General features: G+C 42.8%; 2 protein-coding genes across 3 annotated transcripts; both read left to right on the forward strand.

Moving 5' to 3' along the window:
- Positions 1-796: 796 nt before the first annotated feature.
- On the forward strand, positions 797-6,620 carry LOC115144167 (zinc finger protein 420-like). 2 transcript variants are annotated; one of them, XM_029684972.2, is made up of 7 exons: positions 797-945; positions 1,531-1,733; positions 1,841-1,942; positions 2,054-2,143; positions 2,349-2,459; positions 2,579-2,702; positions 2,813-6,620. In XM_029684972.2, exons 1-7 carry the CDS (start codon positions 918-920, stop codon positions 5,143-5,145), a joined length of 2,991 nt encoding a protein of 996 aa, XP_029540832.1. In that variant the 5' UTR covers positions 797-917; the 3' UTR covers positions 5,146-6,620. The 2 variants fall into 2 exon arrangements, with proteins under 2 accessions (XP_029540832.1, XP_029540833.1); XM_029684973.2 differs by lacking the exons at positions 797-945; positions 1,531-1,733 and having other exon boundaries at positions 1,876-1,955.
- A 956-nt stretch (positions 6,621-7,576) lies between these two features.
- Positions 7,577-18,131, forward strand: LOC115144168 (cerebellar degeneration-related protein 2-like). The gene is made up of 6 exons (XM_029684974.2): positions 7,577-7,901; positions 8,904-9,016; positions 13,368-13,516; positions 13,780-13,950; positions 15,796-16,012; positions 16,181-18,131. Exons 1-6 carry the CDS (start codon positions 7,820-7,822, stop codon positions 16,829-16,831), a joined length of 1,383 nt encoding a protein of 460 aa, XP_029540834.1. The 5' UTR covers positions 7,577-7,819; the 3' UTR covers positions 16,832-18,131.
- Positions 18,132-19,045: the final 914 nt, after the last annotated feature.

Raw genomic sequence — 19,045 nt, forward strand, 5'->3', positions numbered from 1 at the left:
AAGAGTCCTGTGGACCCCCCCCAATTTTTTTTTATTTTTTATAAATAAATAAAATAAAAATGTAATTTAAAAAAATCCTTCCCCCCTCGCCTTGCAAGTGTATACTCGTCAGACGTTATGAAACGTCATCAGAAGTGTCGATTTAATTTGAGGGTGTGTCTTTTAAGTGTTTGGAATGATTGTACCCAACTGGTTATGCCACAGAGGCGCTTTAGTTATAACTGGTCGTGTTGGAAATCCATGATGCATTGTGGGTAAATGGTGACTGACTGATCTACAAATAATAACGAGTTGTTATTTATGATGGTTTGTAGATCAGTCAGTCGCCTGCAATGTCAAACAAGCCCGTTTTACACGTTTACCGGTACCTCGTGTGTTACATTTAAATAGGTCCCCGCAGTACTCACACACAGTGGCACCGAAGATTATTTCATATATTGACAAGATTATCAAGTGACCACTCCAACAGTGGAACTGCATATCCTCAAAAATGGACGGCAGGTGGGAGGAGGCGAGATCAGGCGGGACCATTCTAGCCAATGAGAATGCAGATACGCGTGTGAAGCGCATACACTACTCCGATATAAAGTAATTGTTATCAAAGTTGCAGAAATGCCGCGTGCGTTGCCTTATATCCGTGCATTCGTAACAACCTAACCATTACGAAACGTCTATTCAACCAAATAAGCCTGACGTAGCAAATGAGCAATTACATTTTCTGTTATCCACTTTGACCTCCATACAAAGTGCCTCACTTCCTGGCCTTTATTTTCGTGGACTGATTTTGGGCGGCGTAAACCCTCTCGCTTCGCCTCTTCCTCGCTGGTGACGCCTTCTTATATGCAGTCATTGGGTGGCACACATTGGCAAAAACGATTGGCATTTTCGTGTGTCTAGTGTGACTGCAGTGGAGAGACATGCAAAAACAAATGTCTGGGGGGAAAGGTAACATGTATAGCTAGCTATGTATACGATACTAGAGCTAGGGCATAGTTAGCCATACTTAGCTAGCTAGCTATGTATGGCTAACTTCCTACTGTTTTGTGCGGGAACTGGACTCGTTCCAGAACGTCTATAATATGTTTTGCGGGTCTTTTATTTGGAATTATTGAAGTTGTGCAGCATTTCTAAACCTCTCTGAACCTCTCTGATTTCATGCCCGGCATTTTATTGAATAATGCAGTAGAATAATTAAACTTCCTTGACGTTTTAGCTTGCTAGCTAACAAGCTAATTTATTTGCTGCTTTGCAGTCGTTTCACTGCTTCTCTAGGGCCTTCCAGAAACAACCCTACAACCTGTCCCCATTATTTTAGATCCACGCTTTGATCAACTCCCCAAAGATAATCAAAAGGAACACTGTGACTCCAAGGGAAGGGCTAGGGGTTGTTTCTGGATGGACAAGGTCTTCTCACTCACACAACATTCTTGACAATGACACACATAGTAGTTCCACACGCTAAAGTTTGATGTGCCGTGCAATAATGGGTGCTTGATTTGTGAACAACCTATGTCAAATTCTCTGTTTCAGGTCCCCCTCTTCCTCTCCCCTCTCTGCGCCTCATGGTCCCGCCACTGCGGCTGGTCTCAGCAGCCATCTGGCAAACGATCCAGCAGAGACACGTGATGGATTATGGGATGCTGGAGGAGTTTGTTACCATGGTCACAGAGATGGTTCCAGAGCTTCTGAACATCCGACAGAGGGCCCAACTTATTCTGGGTCTTCGAGCACGGGTGAGAGAGGGGTGGAGCTAGTGCTCATCATTAAGGGTGGAGATATGATCATAATTAGTCATGTTTATGGTCTCATAAGTCTCCTGACAGGTTTGCTCTGCTTTCAGCTGGTCCTGGAGTTGTGTCGCTCGAAGCCGATCACAGACCTCCAGACCATTCAGCCACACCTGGACAGGATACAGACCCTCACACCTCTCTGGGGGACACAGGTGAGCTCTTAAGGTCAGAGACTCAGCAAAGGTTTACATCAACCAGTCAGTCAGTCCCACACAACTGATTTGATAATGATCATTATAACAAAAGTGTTTTCTTTCTTGCAGACTGATGATGAAGATTTATCTGAATCTAACTTTCTGGGGCTGATGCAAAACTTGCTGAATGACCCAAATGAGATGGAACACTTCTTCCAGGTCAGTGTGGCTTTGGAATAGCTGTGTAGGTATACTACTACCCAGAAGTGCACACTTGCAATCTTTCTTATTTATAAACAATGTTGACCTTTTTTTTAAGGCCTCCTTTTATTCTGATTACAGCTGTATGTGTCCATGTGAGTTGCAGGTGCCAAATGTTCTTATATCAGATATGATTTATTTTATAATAATTTCTTATTCTCAGGATGTTTTTCCTGTGGAATTTGGTCCCAAGTATGATGCAGCAATAGAGAAACTCATGTGTCAGTTTCTTTCAAGACTTGAGAAGCTACTTCCAGTATCAAACTTTCAACAGGTACTGAAATTAGAAGAGTACCTTCATCAATTCAGTGAAGGATCACTATTCACAAAGGTTCATTCATAGAGTATATTTTGAATCACCCCTAAATCGTATCCATTTTCCCTCCGTGTCAGGCTGCGTCCCTGCTCAGCGATGTCCCCTCTGTTCTGGAGGAATGTGTTCAGTCTGTGTCTCACCCTCAGCAGCTGAAAACCCTGTTTCAGTACCACAGAGACCTCAGCCAGCTGGACAACCATGGTAGACATCTATCATAGGACGCATGTAGATATTGGCCAATTTTCTGTAGGGGACGTTGACATTTATTCACTTTTTAACCATTGTCTTTAATTTCTCGCTTCCCTTTCTAGATACTCTGTCTTCTTCTGATGGGGACTGCATTCTTTCAGCTCTCTGTCTCCCTCCAGTAGAAAGGGTGGTGATTGCAACTGAACAGACAGAGTCAGAAACACAGACATTATCCTTGAATGTCTTCATGGATACATTTACCAAAGAGTTGGAGGTGGACTCTGCAACACTGACAGAGTACACAGAGATGGAACCCGGGACAAGTATGGATGTAATAAAAAGCGAGAAGAGGGTGGAATGTGAGAAAAACAACAAACAATCTATAGAGTTTACGGACCCTGTGGAATATGAGGACATGGAGGTTCATGACTGTAATGAAGAAGAGAATGTTCTGGGGATTGGACAAGTACAAGATGAGACGGAAGGTATTGTTGAAGAAGTGAACCCCAGGTACAGAACGGTGATGGTTATCGGGGAAGATGGGGTGGCACAGCCTTATGAAGATTCAAGCGTCAGAAAGCCCCAAATAAAGACTCATAAAGACAGTGGAAGTCATGGAGAACAAATGAAAAGCATAGACGTATCTGATAAGATCATATCCTCAATGCTTCACAAGCCTTCAGTGGAGCTACAAAGAATTGATACTACTAACCTGATATTACCATCTAGACCAGTTAGACAAAACAGGGGGCGTAAGATGAAGACATTGCTAGCACGAGAACGGCAACAAACCAAAACAGAACTTTCAGAAGAAAATGCATTCAAAAAATGCCCAATTTGTGGGAAGACTTTCAGTCGAGGTGCTGACATGAAGCGACACCAGAAAATCCACACAGGTGAGCGCCCATTTCAGTGTCTACAGTGTAAGAAACGCTTCCTGTACCATTTTGATCTGAGGAGACATCGGCAAAATGTGTGTAAAGTAGTTGTGTCAGAACCTAAAGGTGAAACATCCAAGCAGCTCAAAGGCAGGTCGAATATGTGTGATATGAGTTACAAGGACCCACAAAGCTTGGAGAAACCGAGACTAAAATGTGAAAAAGACTCCAAGAAAAGGCGTAGCAGATCTCCAGCTAGTGATGAGAAGGACACAATCCAGAAACCTGAGGGAGGAGACACGGAGCAGTCCAGTGGTGTTACTCTTGAGGCAACACCCGAGGACAGTGACTCATCCTCCACCAGTACTCCCCAGGACCCATCTTACGACCCATCTGGCGAACCTAGCAAGACCGAAAAACACAAACAGTCAAAAGTGTGCTGCATTTGCAAAAAACGTTTGCCAAAATCTTACAGCATGAAAGTTCACATGAGGTCCCACTCAGATCTGCGCCCTCACAAATGTCCTCATTGTGGGCAGACGTTCAAGAACATTTATGATATGAGGAAGCACATTGTAAAGACTGTGTGCAAGGTGCTGCGAGCTGATCCTGAAGAGGCCCAGGCCCAGGTACATGCACTCACCCACAGCCCCCTCCACTGCACTGAGTGCAGTAGGATGTTTGCAGACCCAGTAAAGCTAGACAGGCACAAGCTGTCGCACAAGCCTTTGAAATGCACCATGTGTGAAAACAGCTTCAATGGGGTCAAGCCCCTTAAGAAACACTATCTGGATGCCCATAAATTCAGCGGGCCATTCCTCTGCACCTCCTGTGATAAAAGCTACACTGATTTAGCAGCTCTCATCAGACACGAGAGGACTCACACCGGAGATCTCCCATACCAGTGCTCCCACTGTCCGCGGAAGTTTAACTTATCAGCGGTTCTTGTCGAACACGAGAGAATACATACAGGAGAGAAACGATGCCTTTGCTGGGAGTGTGGAAAGGGATTTATCAGCAATGCAAAACTGAAAATGCACATGCTGTGTGTTCACAGAAAACCTGAAGATAAACACTTCTCCTGCTCCCAGTGTGACAAATCTTACGCATTACAAAGGACGTTACAAGTCCATGTGGCGAGACATCATGCTGGGGTGCGTTTCCCGTGCACATACTGCGGTAAGCTGTTTCTGAACATGTCCTCATTGACAAGGCATGACCTGATTCACACTCAGGAGAGGCCTTTTAAATGCACCGAATTGGAGTGCGGCAAAAGTTTCAAATCAAAATCTGAAGTGAAGGTACACATGAGATACCATACTGGGGAGCGGCCATTCAAGTGTAAAGTCTGTGGGAAGGGTTTTACTCAAAACTGTTATCTCACTCAACACATGCGAACTCATACAGGGGAGAAGCCATATCCTTGTTCTGTCTGTGGAAGAAAATTTGATGACTCTAGGAAACGGAAAAGGCACATGATGATTCACACTGGAGAGAAGCCCCACAAATGTTTGAAATGTGAGAAAGCTTTCAGTCGGGCAGATCTGTTGAAAGCACATGACAGGAAAGAACACTGAACAAGTTCAAGTCCAGGGATTATTTTATTTTGTTTCTTTGTATATTTTTTTCCTTCTGTATAGATGTTAGTAATGAAACATTTTGTCCCTCTTATGTTGTGAACTTATTCTGGATCTTTTCTGAAATGTTGTCTTAAAAATTAAGGATCTAAGAAACATGACCTGTCTGGGAATATGTATCCCTGAGATGCTTTTAGGGACAAGAGTTGGAAATAATGCAAGCTATTAACATTGATGCAATAGATTGGATAGTTTAGTCAACGGCTTTTTATCTATCCTCATTCAAATAAAACCATGTGTATTTTGGTGCAGATCTGTACTCGCCGCTAGAGGGAGTTGGTCATCTTTCTCAAGCATCCATTCACACTTCACTCTGATTAAAAGTAGATAGGGCCATGCTTTTGGAATGTACATTGTTTTTGTCAGTCAACATAAGTTGTGCTTTCTGAAATGTATGGTGAAATGTATATTTTCAGTTTTGTATGTCACAAAATTGGACAAAAAACATGAGGGCAGCATCTGTTTATGAATGGTGATGCTCAGCAGCATCACAACACAGAGGTGGAGCTCAAAGTTCATAATGTTCAGGGGTTTTCTAAGATAAGGCTCTAACATTTTCATACTGTCAGATAGATACTAGACTAGTCTATGTATGCTGTAGTGCATTCTACAGTGGAAGGGGTTTTCTGCCAATCATACCCAATAATGTTTCATTTTTAATAATGGTCCCTATGGCTGATTTTAGATGGGCAATTCTGATATTTTATTGACTAATTGTTCTTTTGACCAATCAGATCAGCTCTGAAAAATATCTAAAGTGATTTATTTAAATAAATAAATAATACAATTAGTGGGAAAAAATATCAGAATTGGGCTGCCTGTCTAAACGCAGCCTATGAGACCCCTGGGCCTGTTCTCATGCACAGGGCTTAGCTTTGTTGTTTCAAGTACAAATAAAATGTATTGAATGATTGTGAATACAAAATATTTTTGAGCGTTGTGACAGGGTAGATGTGGTTATGGACAGCAAGGAAGAAGGAGAAAAGCTGAGTGCAGAGGGAAGATTGTGTGTTGAGGAAGAATACAAACCATGGCTCAGAAATTTTACCTGACAAGAGTGATGAAGATCTCAGAGTCCGAGCCTCACCCTGATGGTCATGCAAAGGATGATCCCTTCCTTTTGGCTGACCCACATGTCTCAGGCTGGGTAGAAGTAACACAAACATAGGCACAGACACATGCATACAAACACATGATAACATACACACTATACACACACGTACACATGGATTTTGCCTTACAGATATGTGGTAGTGGAGTATGGGCCTGAGGGCACACAGAGTGTTGTGAATTCTGTAATGAATATATTGTAATGTTTTTAAAGTTGTATAACTGCATTAATTTTGCCGGACCCCAGGAAGAGTGCAGCTAATGGGGATCCATAATAAATACAAAATAAATTGGGTACTGTTAAATTGCTGAAGTGATGATTTTCTGTGTTTCACACGCCTTGGGACAAGACCTGTGACTTGCTTTGCTCTCCAGAGCAGGGCGCCTTTGAAAGGAGTGATGGCTTGGGTGGTATTAAGTGTTGAGGTGGAGCAACTGAAATTGACCCGGTGGTGAAACTGAGAAGACACTGTTCTTTTGAGTTTTGAAGCAAGAGTTTTTACCTGACAAAGTCATGTTAGGATATGTCAGAAGTGCCCAGTGTGAGAGAGACAGGTTAAGGTTGCCAGGGTCAGAGTTGAACAGAAGGTGTCGTATGCTGAGGCAGTGAAGAGAGTAGAGGATGAGGGGTCAAAGGTGAGTAGTAAGCCAATACAGAGTGATACGAATTTGTGCTTCAGTGAGGTTGGCTTTTTAGCATTCATTGCCCTGGTTTTCAATTGTACCGCATAAATGTAATGTAAGTCACAGAAAATAGATGTTGTGATGGCAGCTGCAGAGAAGTACTTAGGTGTACGACAGTGGAAGATGCTGAGGGGAGGACGGCTCATAATGATGTCTAAAATAAAGTGTTATGACTGGAATGGAGTGAATGGAATGGTATCAAACACATAAAAAACATGTGTTTGATACCATACCATTCACTCAATTCCAGCCAATATTATGAGCTGTCCTCCCCTCAGCAGCCTCCACTGGTGCACAAGGCTTTGCTGCAGAATAGTTACATGGTGTGTTGAACGAAATAGTCTGTTGTTATGGTGTATTATCAATTAAGGTCAAAGTAGTGGAATGGGATGGTGTTATACATTTTTTTTAAATAGTGGTATAGAGGCGTAGAGATAGTCCCCCTTTCTTTTTTTTTAGCATGTAATGTAACGTGATAGACCACACACTACCGCACAGTAGGTGGCAGCATGCACAAACAAAATGTGCGAACGCCATGATATCAAAGAAGGAGAAGAAGAATAGACCAGTGCGCGTTTACTGACGTGGTAAACTACGTTGCTGCTGGAGGGAGATATGTGTGTGGAGTGCGCTGCTTAGGCAGTTTCATCGTACTGTGGTTGTAGCCGGTGAATAGACATACGCTTTAGACAGCTGATGAGGGGAAACGCATTTGGTGGATCAATATATCTCAAAGGCATGTTGCATTGGCTGCGAAATTAGTATCCTACCTATTCCAATGAAAGCCCATTGATCAGTCGGGGATTCATTGTGGCCGAATATGCTTACAGATATGATTGAGGTGGAAGAATTCGAAATCCAGGAGGATGAACCTTGGTATGACAAGCAGGACCTTGAACATGGTAAATATTATTATATCTATAATAATGACCGAGACTGGGAAAGCGCGGGTCGACCTGTGCTGTGCGTATAAGTGGCCGGCAGCAATAAACCAGGCATTGGCCACAATTTGACACAGCGTAAAACAAAATTATTTTCAAGCAGGCGCTGAAACAATGAGCGCCTGGTGCACCGCCACTTTCATATAGCAGGTGTCATGTCACTAGCAAATGTAGTAGCCTACATGCTACGAGACACATTTGGTAGCCTACTGCGGCAGAACACACTGTCGGACTAAGGACAAATATTTCAAGGTAGTCTCAAGCAGAATTTCCATCACCCCCGAGGCTATCATTCCATTGCCATGGATTTAGTAGGCAACCATTTGAAAAAATGAATCCTTTGTCTTAGATTTTCTACACATTTTTAAATGTACTTCTCTGCATATTAAGGTTTTATTCCACGAATTTGCGTTGTTCAATATCTATCATTGGCTATTGATGAATGCTGGAATAGAAATAAGGAAACGGAAATGGCTCTAGAAACATCTATTCAGTTTTCATGCTCATAAACTCACTACATCACAAATCCTGTACATGAGACAGTCTCACAACGCTTGAATTAGGCCAGAGTGATGAAGGTAGATGTATATATTTCTTACATTTCTGATTGTATATTCCCTGACATGGGTCAAATAGCCTACATATCTCCAATATATTTGATGTGTGTTTGATTTATCCCTTTTTGGGGTCTATATTCCATCAGTTCCATTTTAGGCAATTGTTGGCAAACTATTGTAAATCATGGGCAGCACAAGTAATGTGTATTTGACACACTAACCCATGTCTGCAAGATAGATGCATGTACCTGACCTTGAGCATTGAGGCACAGACACAGCCATAGGTGCCCTCTGCAACCTCTTGTCGCACTAATGGCCGCGTCTTTTCCCAAGCCATTATTTCGTTGGTGACACACAGTGATCATTTATCGATCCTATTCTCTGATCTCTCTTTTCTGCCATGTAGACCTGCACCTAGCTGCTGAGCTGGGGAAGACCCTGCTGGACAGGAACAGAGAGCTGGAGCAGGGTCTGCAGCAGATGTACTCCACCAATCAGGAACAGCTACAGGAGATAGAGGTAAGGGTTTAACCAATCAGGTTGTAGCTACGAGGGTAGAGGTAACTGGGTTTGACCAATCAGGAGTCAGCAGACACACAGTCCCAAACTATAGCTATAGGCATTTCCCGTAGTGTGTGCAGGTTTTTTTCCCATCCTAGCACAAGCACACATTATCTAAGTAATCGAGCACTAGTTGACACACCTGAGGCCTGTCCGTTAGGCTACAATCTGTTCCTGTTGAAAACAAGAGATGTTGAAAACAAAAGGATCTTTCCTCAGATTTGTGCTCCTTTAATTCCTTAATCAAATCAGTGTTCCATATTGCCAAAAGGCAGGCTACCATTAACTGCCTTTGAAGCTGAAATGAGAGGTTTGGACCCTGATGGACTGATTACTTAATCTCTCGGTTGCACCTGTTGTTTACCATGGGTCCATGTAGGGTAGGACTCTAGAAACAAAGGTAACAGAATATAATGGCTATTTTATAATGCAGACTTTTCATCTGAAATCGTTTTGTCAAGACAAGGCTACAAAATCTATATTCCAATCCTTGTCTTTCTTTTTCTATACTAGAAATCCCCAGGTGATAAGTGTTTACAAAACCATTATCAAACGGTAGTGCACCGATTGGGATCTCTTACTCCTTTGAAAACAGCATACCTCAATGCTTTTCACCTTGTTTAATGAAGTTTCAGATGGTTCTACACCTGCATTGCTTGCTGTTTGGGGTTTTAGGCTGGGTTTCTGTACAGCACTTTGATATTATCAGCTGATGTAAGAAGGGCTATATAAATACATTTGATTTGACTAGGAAAGATAGACTGCCCATATCAGTTGTCCTCTTTAATTTTTTGGGACATACCTTTGAACCAACATTGCCGCCATTGTTTTGTTGTGACTCAAAATAATGTTAGATTAAATAGCCTTTCCATGCTATAGAATCTATTAAGCCAATTATTGAGTTTGTATTTAAATATCACATTCAGTGATATTTGTTTTTTTCTCTCTTGTATCAATACTGAATCTATATTGTATGGTCAGCAACCGCCACTAATTTCCAGATGAGCTCTGGATTTAATTTCCCTGAGCAGGGTCAGCTCTGGATGTGCGACTCCTAAATCCTCCCCCGTCTCTGAAACGGCTGACTGACAGAATTAATCTCTCTGAAGGTGCCATCCATTTCATGACCTGACTGCATGTAGAAACGGTACAGGGGAAAGCTGATGCTGTGAATTATGTTACCTTGCCTATAATGTTATGTTACACAATAGATCATCACCACAATTTTTCATGATATTAACATGCAGAATTCAAAATACTAAGTTATCTAAGTGAATTGCGTGGCAAGATAATTTACAGCTCCTATCTACTGTAGCAATATTTGTTTTATTGCCAGGATTTATGTTTTTAGTAGGTGTTTTGTGGCTGATCTTACTTCATGAGCTGACTAAAGGTTCACAGCGTTCTCCATAGATATTGAACTGTTATTATCTATGGCATTCTCCCTGTTTTACCCTGATTAGATAAACTGTTCTCAAAGGAAAAGAGAGATGTATAAGAGAAAAACAGAAGACTAAGGGTATAGGGAGAAGCAGAGAAAGGATGTTTGAGGAGAGATAGTGTTATGTTATCCCTGCACCATTGTTAGTGTATTTAGCTCTTCAGTCTAAATCAACCTGTGTTAATAAGAGCCTGACCTTAACCTTGTGCTGGTGCCTTTCTACATTCCTCAGGAGTCAGCCTCTCGCCAGAATTGTTACGCTCCTACAGACACTCATTCAGACCACTCAAACACCATTACAGACACTCATTCAGACCACTCAAACGCCATTACAGACACTCATTCAGACCACTCAAACGCCATTACAGACACTCATTCAGACCACTCAAACGCCATTACAGACACTCATTCAGACCACTCAAACGCCATTACAGACACTCCTTCAGACCACTCAAACGCCATTAGACACTCCTTCAGACCACTCAAACGCCATTACAGACACTCCTTTAGACCACTCAAACGCCATTACAGACACTCCTTCAGACCACTCAAATGCCATTACAGACACTCCTTCAGACCACTCAAACGCCATTACAGACACTCCTTCAGACCACTCAAACGCCATTACAGACACTCCTTCAGACCACTCAAACGCCATTACAGACATGCTGCTATCAAAGCAATGATAGTCTCCCAGCCAGGAGGTAGTGGTCATTGATTCTGCCAAGTTTGATTGATCTCATTCATGGTTGAACAAGCAGCCAAATTAAATAATGTGTATGCCTTGTATGTAGTGGCTTAAAACCAATCGTATTGACGTGAACAAGTACAATGGTGTAATCTCAGTGGTAGAAAAAGTACTCACTTGTCATACTTGAGTAAAAGTAAATATGCCTTAATAGAAAATGACTCAAGTGAAATTCCCCCAGTAAAATACTACTTGACTAAAACGTCTAAAAGTATCTACACTGAACAAACTATAAACGCAACATGTAAAGTGTTGGTTGCATGAGCTGAAATAAAAATGTGTCAAATGTTCCATACGCACAAAACCCAATTTATTTCTCTAATTTTGTGCACAAATTTGTTTACATCCCTGTTAGTGAGCATTTCTCTTTTGACAAGATAATCCATCCACCTGACAGGTGTGGCATATTAAACAGCATGATCATTACACAGGTGCACCTTATGCTGTGTACAATAAAAGGCCACTCTAAAATGTCTAGTTTTGTCACACAGCACAATGCCACAGATGTCTCAAGGTTTGAGTGTGTAGTTGGCATGCTGACTGCAGGAGTGTCCACCAGAGTTGTTGCCAAAGTATTTAATGTTAAGTTCTCTACCATAAGCTGCCCCAAACGTTATTTTAGAGAATTTGGTAGTATGTCCAACCGGCCTCGCAACCGCAGACCACGTGTATGGCGCTGTGTGGGCGAGTGGTTTGCTGATGTCAACGTTGTGAACAGAGTGCCCCATGGTGGCGGTGGGGTTCAGGTATGGGCAGGCATAAACTGTGGACAATGAACACAATTGCATTTTATCAAAGGCAATTTGAATACACAGAGGTACAGTGACGAGATCGTGAGGCCCATTGTCGTGCCATTCATCCGCCGCCATCACCTGCACAGTCCCATGCTAGCAGCATACCACCCTGCATCCCACTGTTGGCTTGCGTCTGAAGCTAAGCATGGTTGGTCCCTGGATGGGAGATCAGATGCGGTTGGAAGTGGTGTAGGAGGGCCAGTAGGAGGCACCCATTCCTCTGGTCTAAAAAAAATATCACAATGCCCTGTGTAGGGTGTCTTTTGGATGGGATGTTAAATTGGTGTCCTGACTCTGTGGTCACTAAAATATCCCATGGCACTTATTGTAAGAGTAGGGGTTTTAACCCTGGTGTCCTGGCTAAATCCCCAGTCTGGCTCTCATACCATCATGTCACCTAATCATCCCCAGCTTACAATTGGCTGATTCATCCCCCTTCCTCTCCCCTGCAACTATTCCCCAGGTTGTTGCTGTAAATGAGTGTGTGTTCTCAGTCAACTTACCTGTTAAAATTAAGGGTAAAAAAATGGTGCAAGGATCTGTACACAATTCCTGGAGCTGAACATGTCCCAGTTCTTCCATGGCCTGCATACTCACCAGAAATGTCACCCATGTCACCCTCTGGATCGATGTGTACACCAATATTCAGCAAATGCTCACAGCCATTGAAGAGGAGTGGGACAACAGGCCACAGTAACAGCCTGATCAACTCTATGCAAAGGAGATGTGTTGCACTGCATGAGGAAAATGGTGGTCACACCAGATACTGACAGGGTTTCTGATCCACACCCCCCTACCTTTTTTTAAGGTATCTGTGACCAATAGATACATATCTGTATTCCCAGTCATGTGAAATCCATAGATTAGGGCCTAATTTATTTATTTCAAATGACTGATTTCCTTAAATTAACTGTAACTCAGTAAAATCTTTGAAATTGTTTCATGTTGCATTTTATATTTTTGTTCAGTATAGTTAAATGTACGGTGGTGTAAAAAGTACTAAATTGTCATAATTGAATAAAAGCAAATGCTATACATGAAGTTCCTTATATTAAAGCCAACAAGACGGCACCTTTTTTTTTACGGACAGCAAAGGGCTGTAGTGGAGTATGAGTTGTCAAAAATTGAAATAGTAAAGTACAGACACTACCAAAAACTACTACATAGTACTTTAAAGTATTTCTACTTAAGTACTTTACACCAATATGTAATCTGGATTCAAAGTAGAAATTAATTGTGAATTTGAAGGTGGCCGGTTATGTGATGATACTGAGTCCTGGTTCTCTCCTCCATCCCCTCCCTCCCTCCCTCCCTCCCTCCCTCCAGTACCTGACTAAGCAGGTGGACCTCCTGAGACAGGTGAATGATCAGCATGCTAAGGTGTACGAGCAGTTAGATCAGTCCTCCAGAGAACAGGAGCAGAGCAACACCCGCCTGGTACAGGACAACAGGACCGCCCAGCACAAGATCCAGGGGTGGGTTGAAACCTGAGGCTGCGTCCCAATTCTTCACCCTTCTCGCACAATTTCTCAAATTAATCTTAACAGTGGTGGAAACTCCCTTCAGCCAATGCTTATACCAATCATATGCATCTAAATCAATGACTGGGTGGAGAATCGGGACACAGCCTGAGTCTTTCTGCAGAGAATACAGATGAAATGGTGAACGACTTGAGTTGGTGAGAGGAGAGCTAAATGTGTGAGGGCAAAAGCAACTTGATTAGTCAGTCTCTCTCCAGGCTCACAGAGATGATCGAGGCTCTGCAGACCCAGGTGGAGGATCTGCAACGTCAGGTAGAGGATCTGAAGACTGCCCCTGCTAATCCCCATAGGAAACCCCTTGCAGAATCATGGCGGCCCTACGGGGTGCAGAGTGTGTCCTGCCTGAATGAGTTGCAACGCGCACACAGGTGAGATCACAATACTCATACATGAAATACACACACTCGGCGTTCCCAATCTTTGAGCTTGTGTGGCCTACCACTTCGCAGCTGAGCCGTTGTTGCTCCTAGACATTTCCACTTCACAATAACAGCAGTTACAGTTGACCGGGGCAGCTCTAGCAGGGCAGAAATTTGACAAACTGACTTGTTGGAAAGGTGGCATCCTATGACTGCCATGTTGAAAGTCACTGAGCTCTTCAGTATGGTCCATTCTACTGCCAATGTTTCTCTATGGAGATTGCATGTCTGGGTGCTCGATTTTATACACCTGTCAGCAACGGGTGTGGCTGAAATAGCCAAATCCTCTCATTTAAAGGGGTGTCCACATACTGTTGTGTATATACAGTTGAAGTCAGAAGTTTACATACACTTAGGTTGGAGTCATTAAAACTAGTTTTTCAACCACTCCACACATTTCTTGTTAACAAACTATAGTTTTGGCAAGTTGGTTAGGACATCTACTTTGTGCATGACACAAGTAATTTTTCCAACAATTGTTTACAAACAGATTATTTCACTTATGATTCACTGTATCACAATTCCAGTGGGTCAGAAGTTTACATACACTAAGTTGACTGTGCCTTTAAACAGCTTGGACAATTCCAGAAAATGATGTCATGGCTTTAGAAGCTTCTGATAGGCTAATTGACATCATTTGAGTCAATTGGAGGTGTACCTGTGGATTTATTTCAAGGCCTACCTTCAAACTCCGTGCCTCTTTGCTTGACATCATGGGAAAATCAAAAGAAATCAGCCAAGACCTCAGAAAATAAATTGTAGACCTCCACAAGTCTTGTTCATCCTTGGGAGCAATTTCCAAATGTACCACGTTCATCTGTACAAACAATAGTACACAAGTATAAACATCATGGGACCACGCAGCTGTCATACCGCTCAGGAAGGAGACGCGTTCTGTCTCCTAGAGATGAACATACTTTGGTGCGAAAAGTGCAAATCAATCCCAGAACAACAGCAAAGGACCTGGTGAAGATGCTGGAGGAAACGGGTACAAAAGTATCTATGCCACAGTAATGCTCCAAAACCACAATAAAAAAGCCATACTTCTAAAGTTGTGGCAAAATGGCTAAAGGACCTGAATGTATTAACATTTGAGATATTTACAGCTGAATAGCTTGTGCATTAATAATTGTTTTTATGCTGCAGGTAGAAATTGTTTTGTGATAAGACGTAGCCCCACTGAATTTGCCATTAGTTTGTTCTATTCTTGATGGCCTAAGGCCCTGTGCCCCACTTTAGATTGCGTTCATTCAATACCACTATGTTTCAACAAGTCTCTTGGCCCTGCCCTAGCATTGCGGTTTGGCTCTCTCTCTCGCTCTCTTACCTCTCTCTTGCCGTACACTGCAGCTGTTGAAGGGGACTAGTGCTGCTGCTAGTACTCTAGCCCTATTCCTGTCCTCTGATGCCATAGCAGTTCAGACCGTGTTATGGAGTTAGGGATGGGCTCCTCTCCTTTAATCCAGGCCTAAACTCATAGGTCACTGATAAACACACATGCCAAGCAGATTATAGTACTCTCTCCCTACTGAGCTCACTGAGCACTGGTCACAGTTGTCACCCACAGGATTTGATTTTGATTTGATTTGATTTTAGATCATTTTCCACCCGTAAGGCCACTCATCTCTGCCTTCACTAAAGATCACTCCCTGATTAGTTTTATTGGCATCTTATCAGTGACTTTATTACACTAATTAGGTGTAAGTGCTGGTCTGGACTAGAACAAAAGCTGTTTCCCATCCTTTTTAAAGTTTGATTGGTTAGATTCTCTCTGACCCCTCCATGGTACTCAAGTGTCTACTCTGGAGACCATTCGGATGACCCCTGGTCTCCCTCTGACGTCTCGTGGCGGGAGGAGGAGCAGGAGTCGCTACGGAGATCGCTCCGCTCCCTACAGACACAGTTGGCCAATGAACGTGCTCGGAGGGAGGGGGCAGAGCGAGATGCAGACCACCTAGCCAATGAGAATGTGGCACTGGAGCAGCGCCTGGGAATGATGGAGGGGTGCCAGGTGAGGAAGAGAAGCAACACACACAGAATTATTTTGAAGCAGATGCGTGCTTCAAATTCAAATAGTTTGTAGGGAAATGGAAAAGTCCAGAGTTCCATGTGACATTACTGAATCCGGTCTCTTTCTCTCTTCCGCCTTCTCTCTCTGTCTCTCTCTCTCTCTGTCCAGGCCAGACTAGTGGAGCTGGAGTGTGAGGCTGAGGAGCTTCGTCAGCTGTGGAGAGCCGACTACGGCAACAAAGCTTTGAGGTCAAGGGTCAGCCTGGGCATGCTGCCCAATGCCCTATTCTTCCACCTGAACCAGGAGAGGGGGATGGGGGAGGATGGAGAGAGTGAGGGAGACCTGATGGAGGTCAGCCTGATGGAGGTCAGCAAGGTGAAAGGTTGTGATGTCCTAAAGCACTGCAACAGCGAGAAGCAGCTTAGGTCGCTGCGGGGTGAGGGGTCAGACGTATACGAGAGTCATGACCACGAGCGTTCGTGCATCCGCCATTCGGAGGTGGTGAAGCAGCGTGGGATCTCCCTTCTCAACGAGGTTGACGCTCAGTACAGCGCCCTGCAGGTCAAATATGACGCGCTGCTGCGGCGCTGCCACCAGGGGGAGCCGGACCCAAGCCAGCAGCACAGCCAAAAGGAGGTCCAAAGGCCCAGCGGAGCCCCCTTGGTCCGCCCACGAAACCCAGCCTCCCTCCACCAGGGCCAGGAGGATGAACTCCACCAACCTGAGTACAAGGCCCTCTTCAAGGAGATCTTTACCTGCATCCAGAAAACCAAAGAGGATCTGAGTGAGAACAGGGGAAAGTCTTGGCAGCTGAAGTAGCATTACTTTCGCAAATAAACGTAGAAAAATGGGTTTGTGCTGAACAAGCTATTTTTCTCCCGAATTGGAGCTGGGACATACTGTATGTGCAAGCTACTAAGCAAGCAAAACACCTTACTCTAAACTATTTGAAAGACTTTAAAAGTGTGCCTGGGAACTGATGTGTTAAATCTGGTAGAAGTTAAGATGAATTGATAACCTTCTCAAAGGGCTCATCGTTATCTATGGACGTTGGCACAGCTAAAGAAAGGCAAGATACACCAGCTCTTATGCATGGAAACAACAGTGCCTAACGTTCAGTCTATTGTACATAATTCTGCCTCTATCTCCCAGGTATACCTGAGCCAGTTGCTTAGCATCTAAGGGCAACTTTACTGTACACTGAGAAACCAAGGACCTCTGGAAAATATTTCTGTGGACTAGCTCTTTTCAATGGTACCTCTGCACTGTTAAATCAAAAGTTGCACATCCTTTTAAAGTGACTTGTCTGAGCCTGATGGTCAAAACGGGAACTTTTTACCATCTTTGTGTGCCTAGAAATGCCACTGTTTCCTACTCTTGGTAATGAGTTACCTTGCAAGGCAAGGTGTGAATTTTAAAAAGGGAGAGCTTGTTATCGCTTTTGTTCAGTGCAGCTATACAATAAACATCAGCTACAGCTATGAACAGCTGTAGCTATGAAATGTTTGGCCTAGAACTTTGTCATTATTAAAAGTTTCTGAATATTTTACCAGAAAAAAACACCTGATGGTTTTTGGTGCTCACGTAAGGTCCAAGTTGCACTATAATTTCCGGAACTCTCTTTCTCAATTGTACTGTACGTCTTCAAAGTGTTTTGCCCGATCCTGAAGTTTAAAAACGAAAGTAATTGGGTACGAAGAATGAGTTGTTAATGAATAATGTAGTAGCTAGTGATAATCTACTGAGGCTATACCAAAACTCAGCTATATACTGTACGGTGCTATGATATTGATGTGCTTTAAGAATACAATGACAGACAATGTAGACATTTCATAAGTGCTGTTCCGATTCTTTGTCAGAAACTGTCTGGTTAATTAAATGTTTTTTTTTTAACTCATGCTATCCTAATGATAGCCACATCCTTAGTGGACATCACTGTAAAATCACATTGTATTGAGATGCACTTAAGACTTGCACAGGGATCGTTGTTCTTTTCTGACACTTTATGTAGCTTGCCACTGTATAACAAGTGCTATTAGTAGTTCCTGTTCACTGTATTAGATACCAAAATATTGTCAAATATATGCGTCATCTTTGATAAATGCAAACTCTGAGAGGATTCTGTGTTTCCATTGGTCAGTTATTACATGCCTAGTCAAGGTGCTATCATCACCCATGCAATTTTAACAAACCAGTTTATACACAGAGGGACATAATCACAAGACAGTGAAACAACTCTCAGTTTGCAGAAGGGACAGGATGGAGGGCAGAGCATGGTGGGACTCTAAGTTGCTGTTTCCTACTGTGTAAATGTGTGCAACACCAGGGTTGTGGGGTTGATTCTCATGGGGAACCAGTACAAACATGAAAGTTGCTCTGGGTAAAAGTGCTGCTAAATTGCATTTATTTATTTGTATTTAATAGTCTACATAGTAACAGATTCACTTGCCTTGTTTGGCATTTTACAAAACGGTTGAGTTGGAAGGAGTAAAAAGTCTGGCGTTTTGGAAATGAGTAAGACAAATTCTGAGGGTTAGTATAATCTTTAGTTCCAGGCAATCAGTGCTCAAAATCAGTTTGTTGCAAATGCCAATAAGAATTGTATATTATGATTGCACCTGTACATAATTAGGCTATGTCTTTTGAAATGAGAAGTTTGGTAAAGTAGATATAATTCAATGTATTTCCTGATTTAAGCTTTATTTTATACAAACTAAACATACGTAGCACTAACTGGAATGTAGACAATCTTCCAGTGTATGAATAGAGCTGGTTGCTCTGTAAGAAATCAAACGGCAAGAAGATGGCGGTGATGAGGAAATATGGTGCTATGCAATAGACAAATTAATATCACTGACCAAATTTTTTTAAACATGATTTCAAGATTTTCTGGGGGATACATAAAAAAAAATGTTGTCTTCCATTGTTCCACTTCAAGACAAAACTGCATGTGTTCACTGTACACTGATGGGTTTCTCAAAGCCTTTATATCCGCCTCCAAAATCCGTCTCTCTGGGGAGAGAAGGGGACCAC

This window comes from Oncorhynchus nerka, linkage group LG16 (assembly GCF_034236695.1).
Source record: "Oncorhynchus nerka isolate Pitt River linkage group LG16, Oner_Uvic_2.0, whole genome shotgun sequence".
NCBI classification, from domain to species: Eukaryota; Metazoa; Chordata; class Actinopteri; order Salmoniformes; family Salmonidae; genus Oncorhynchus; species Oncorhynchus nerka.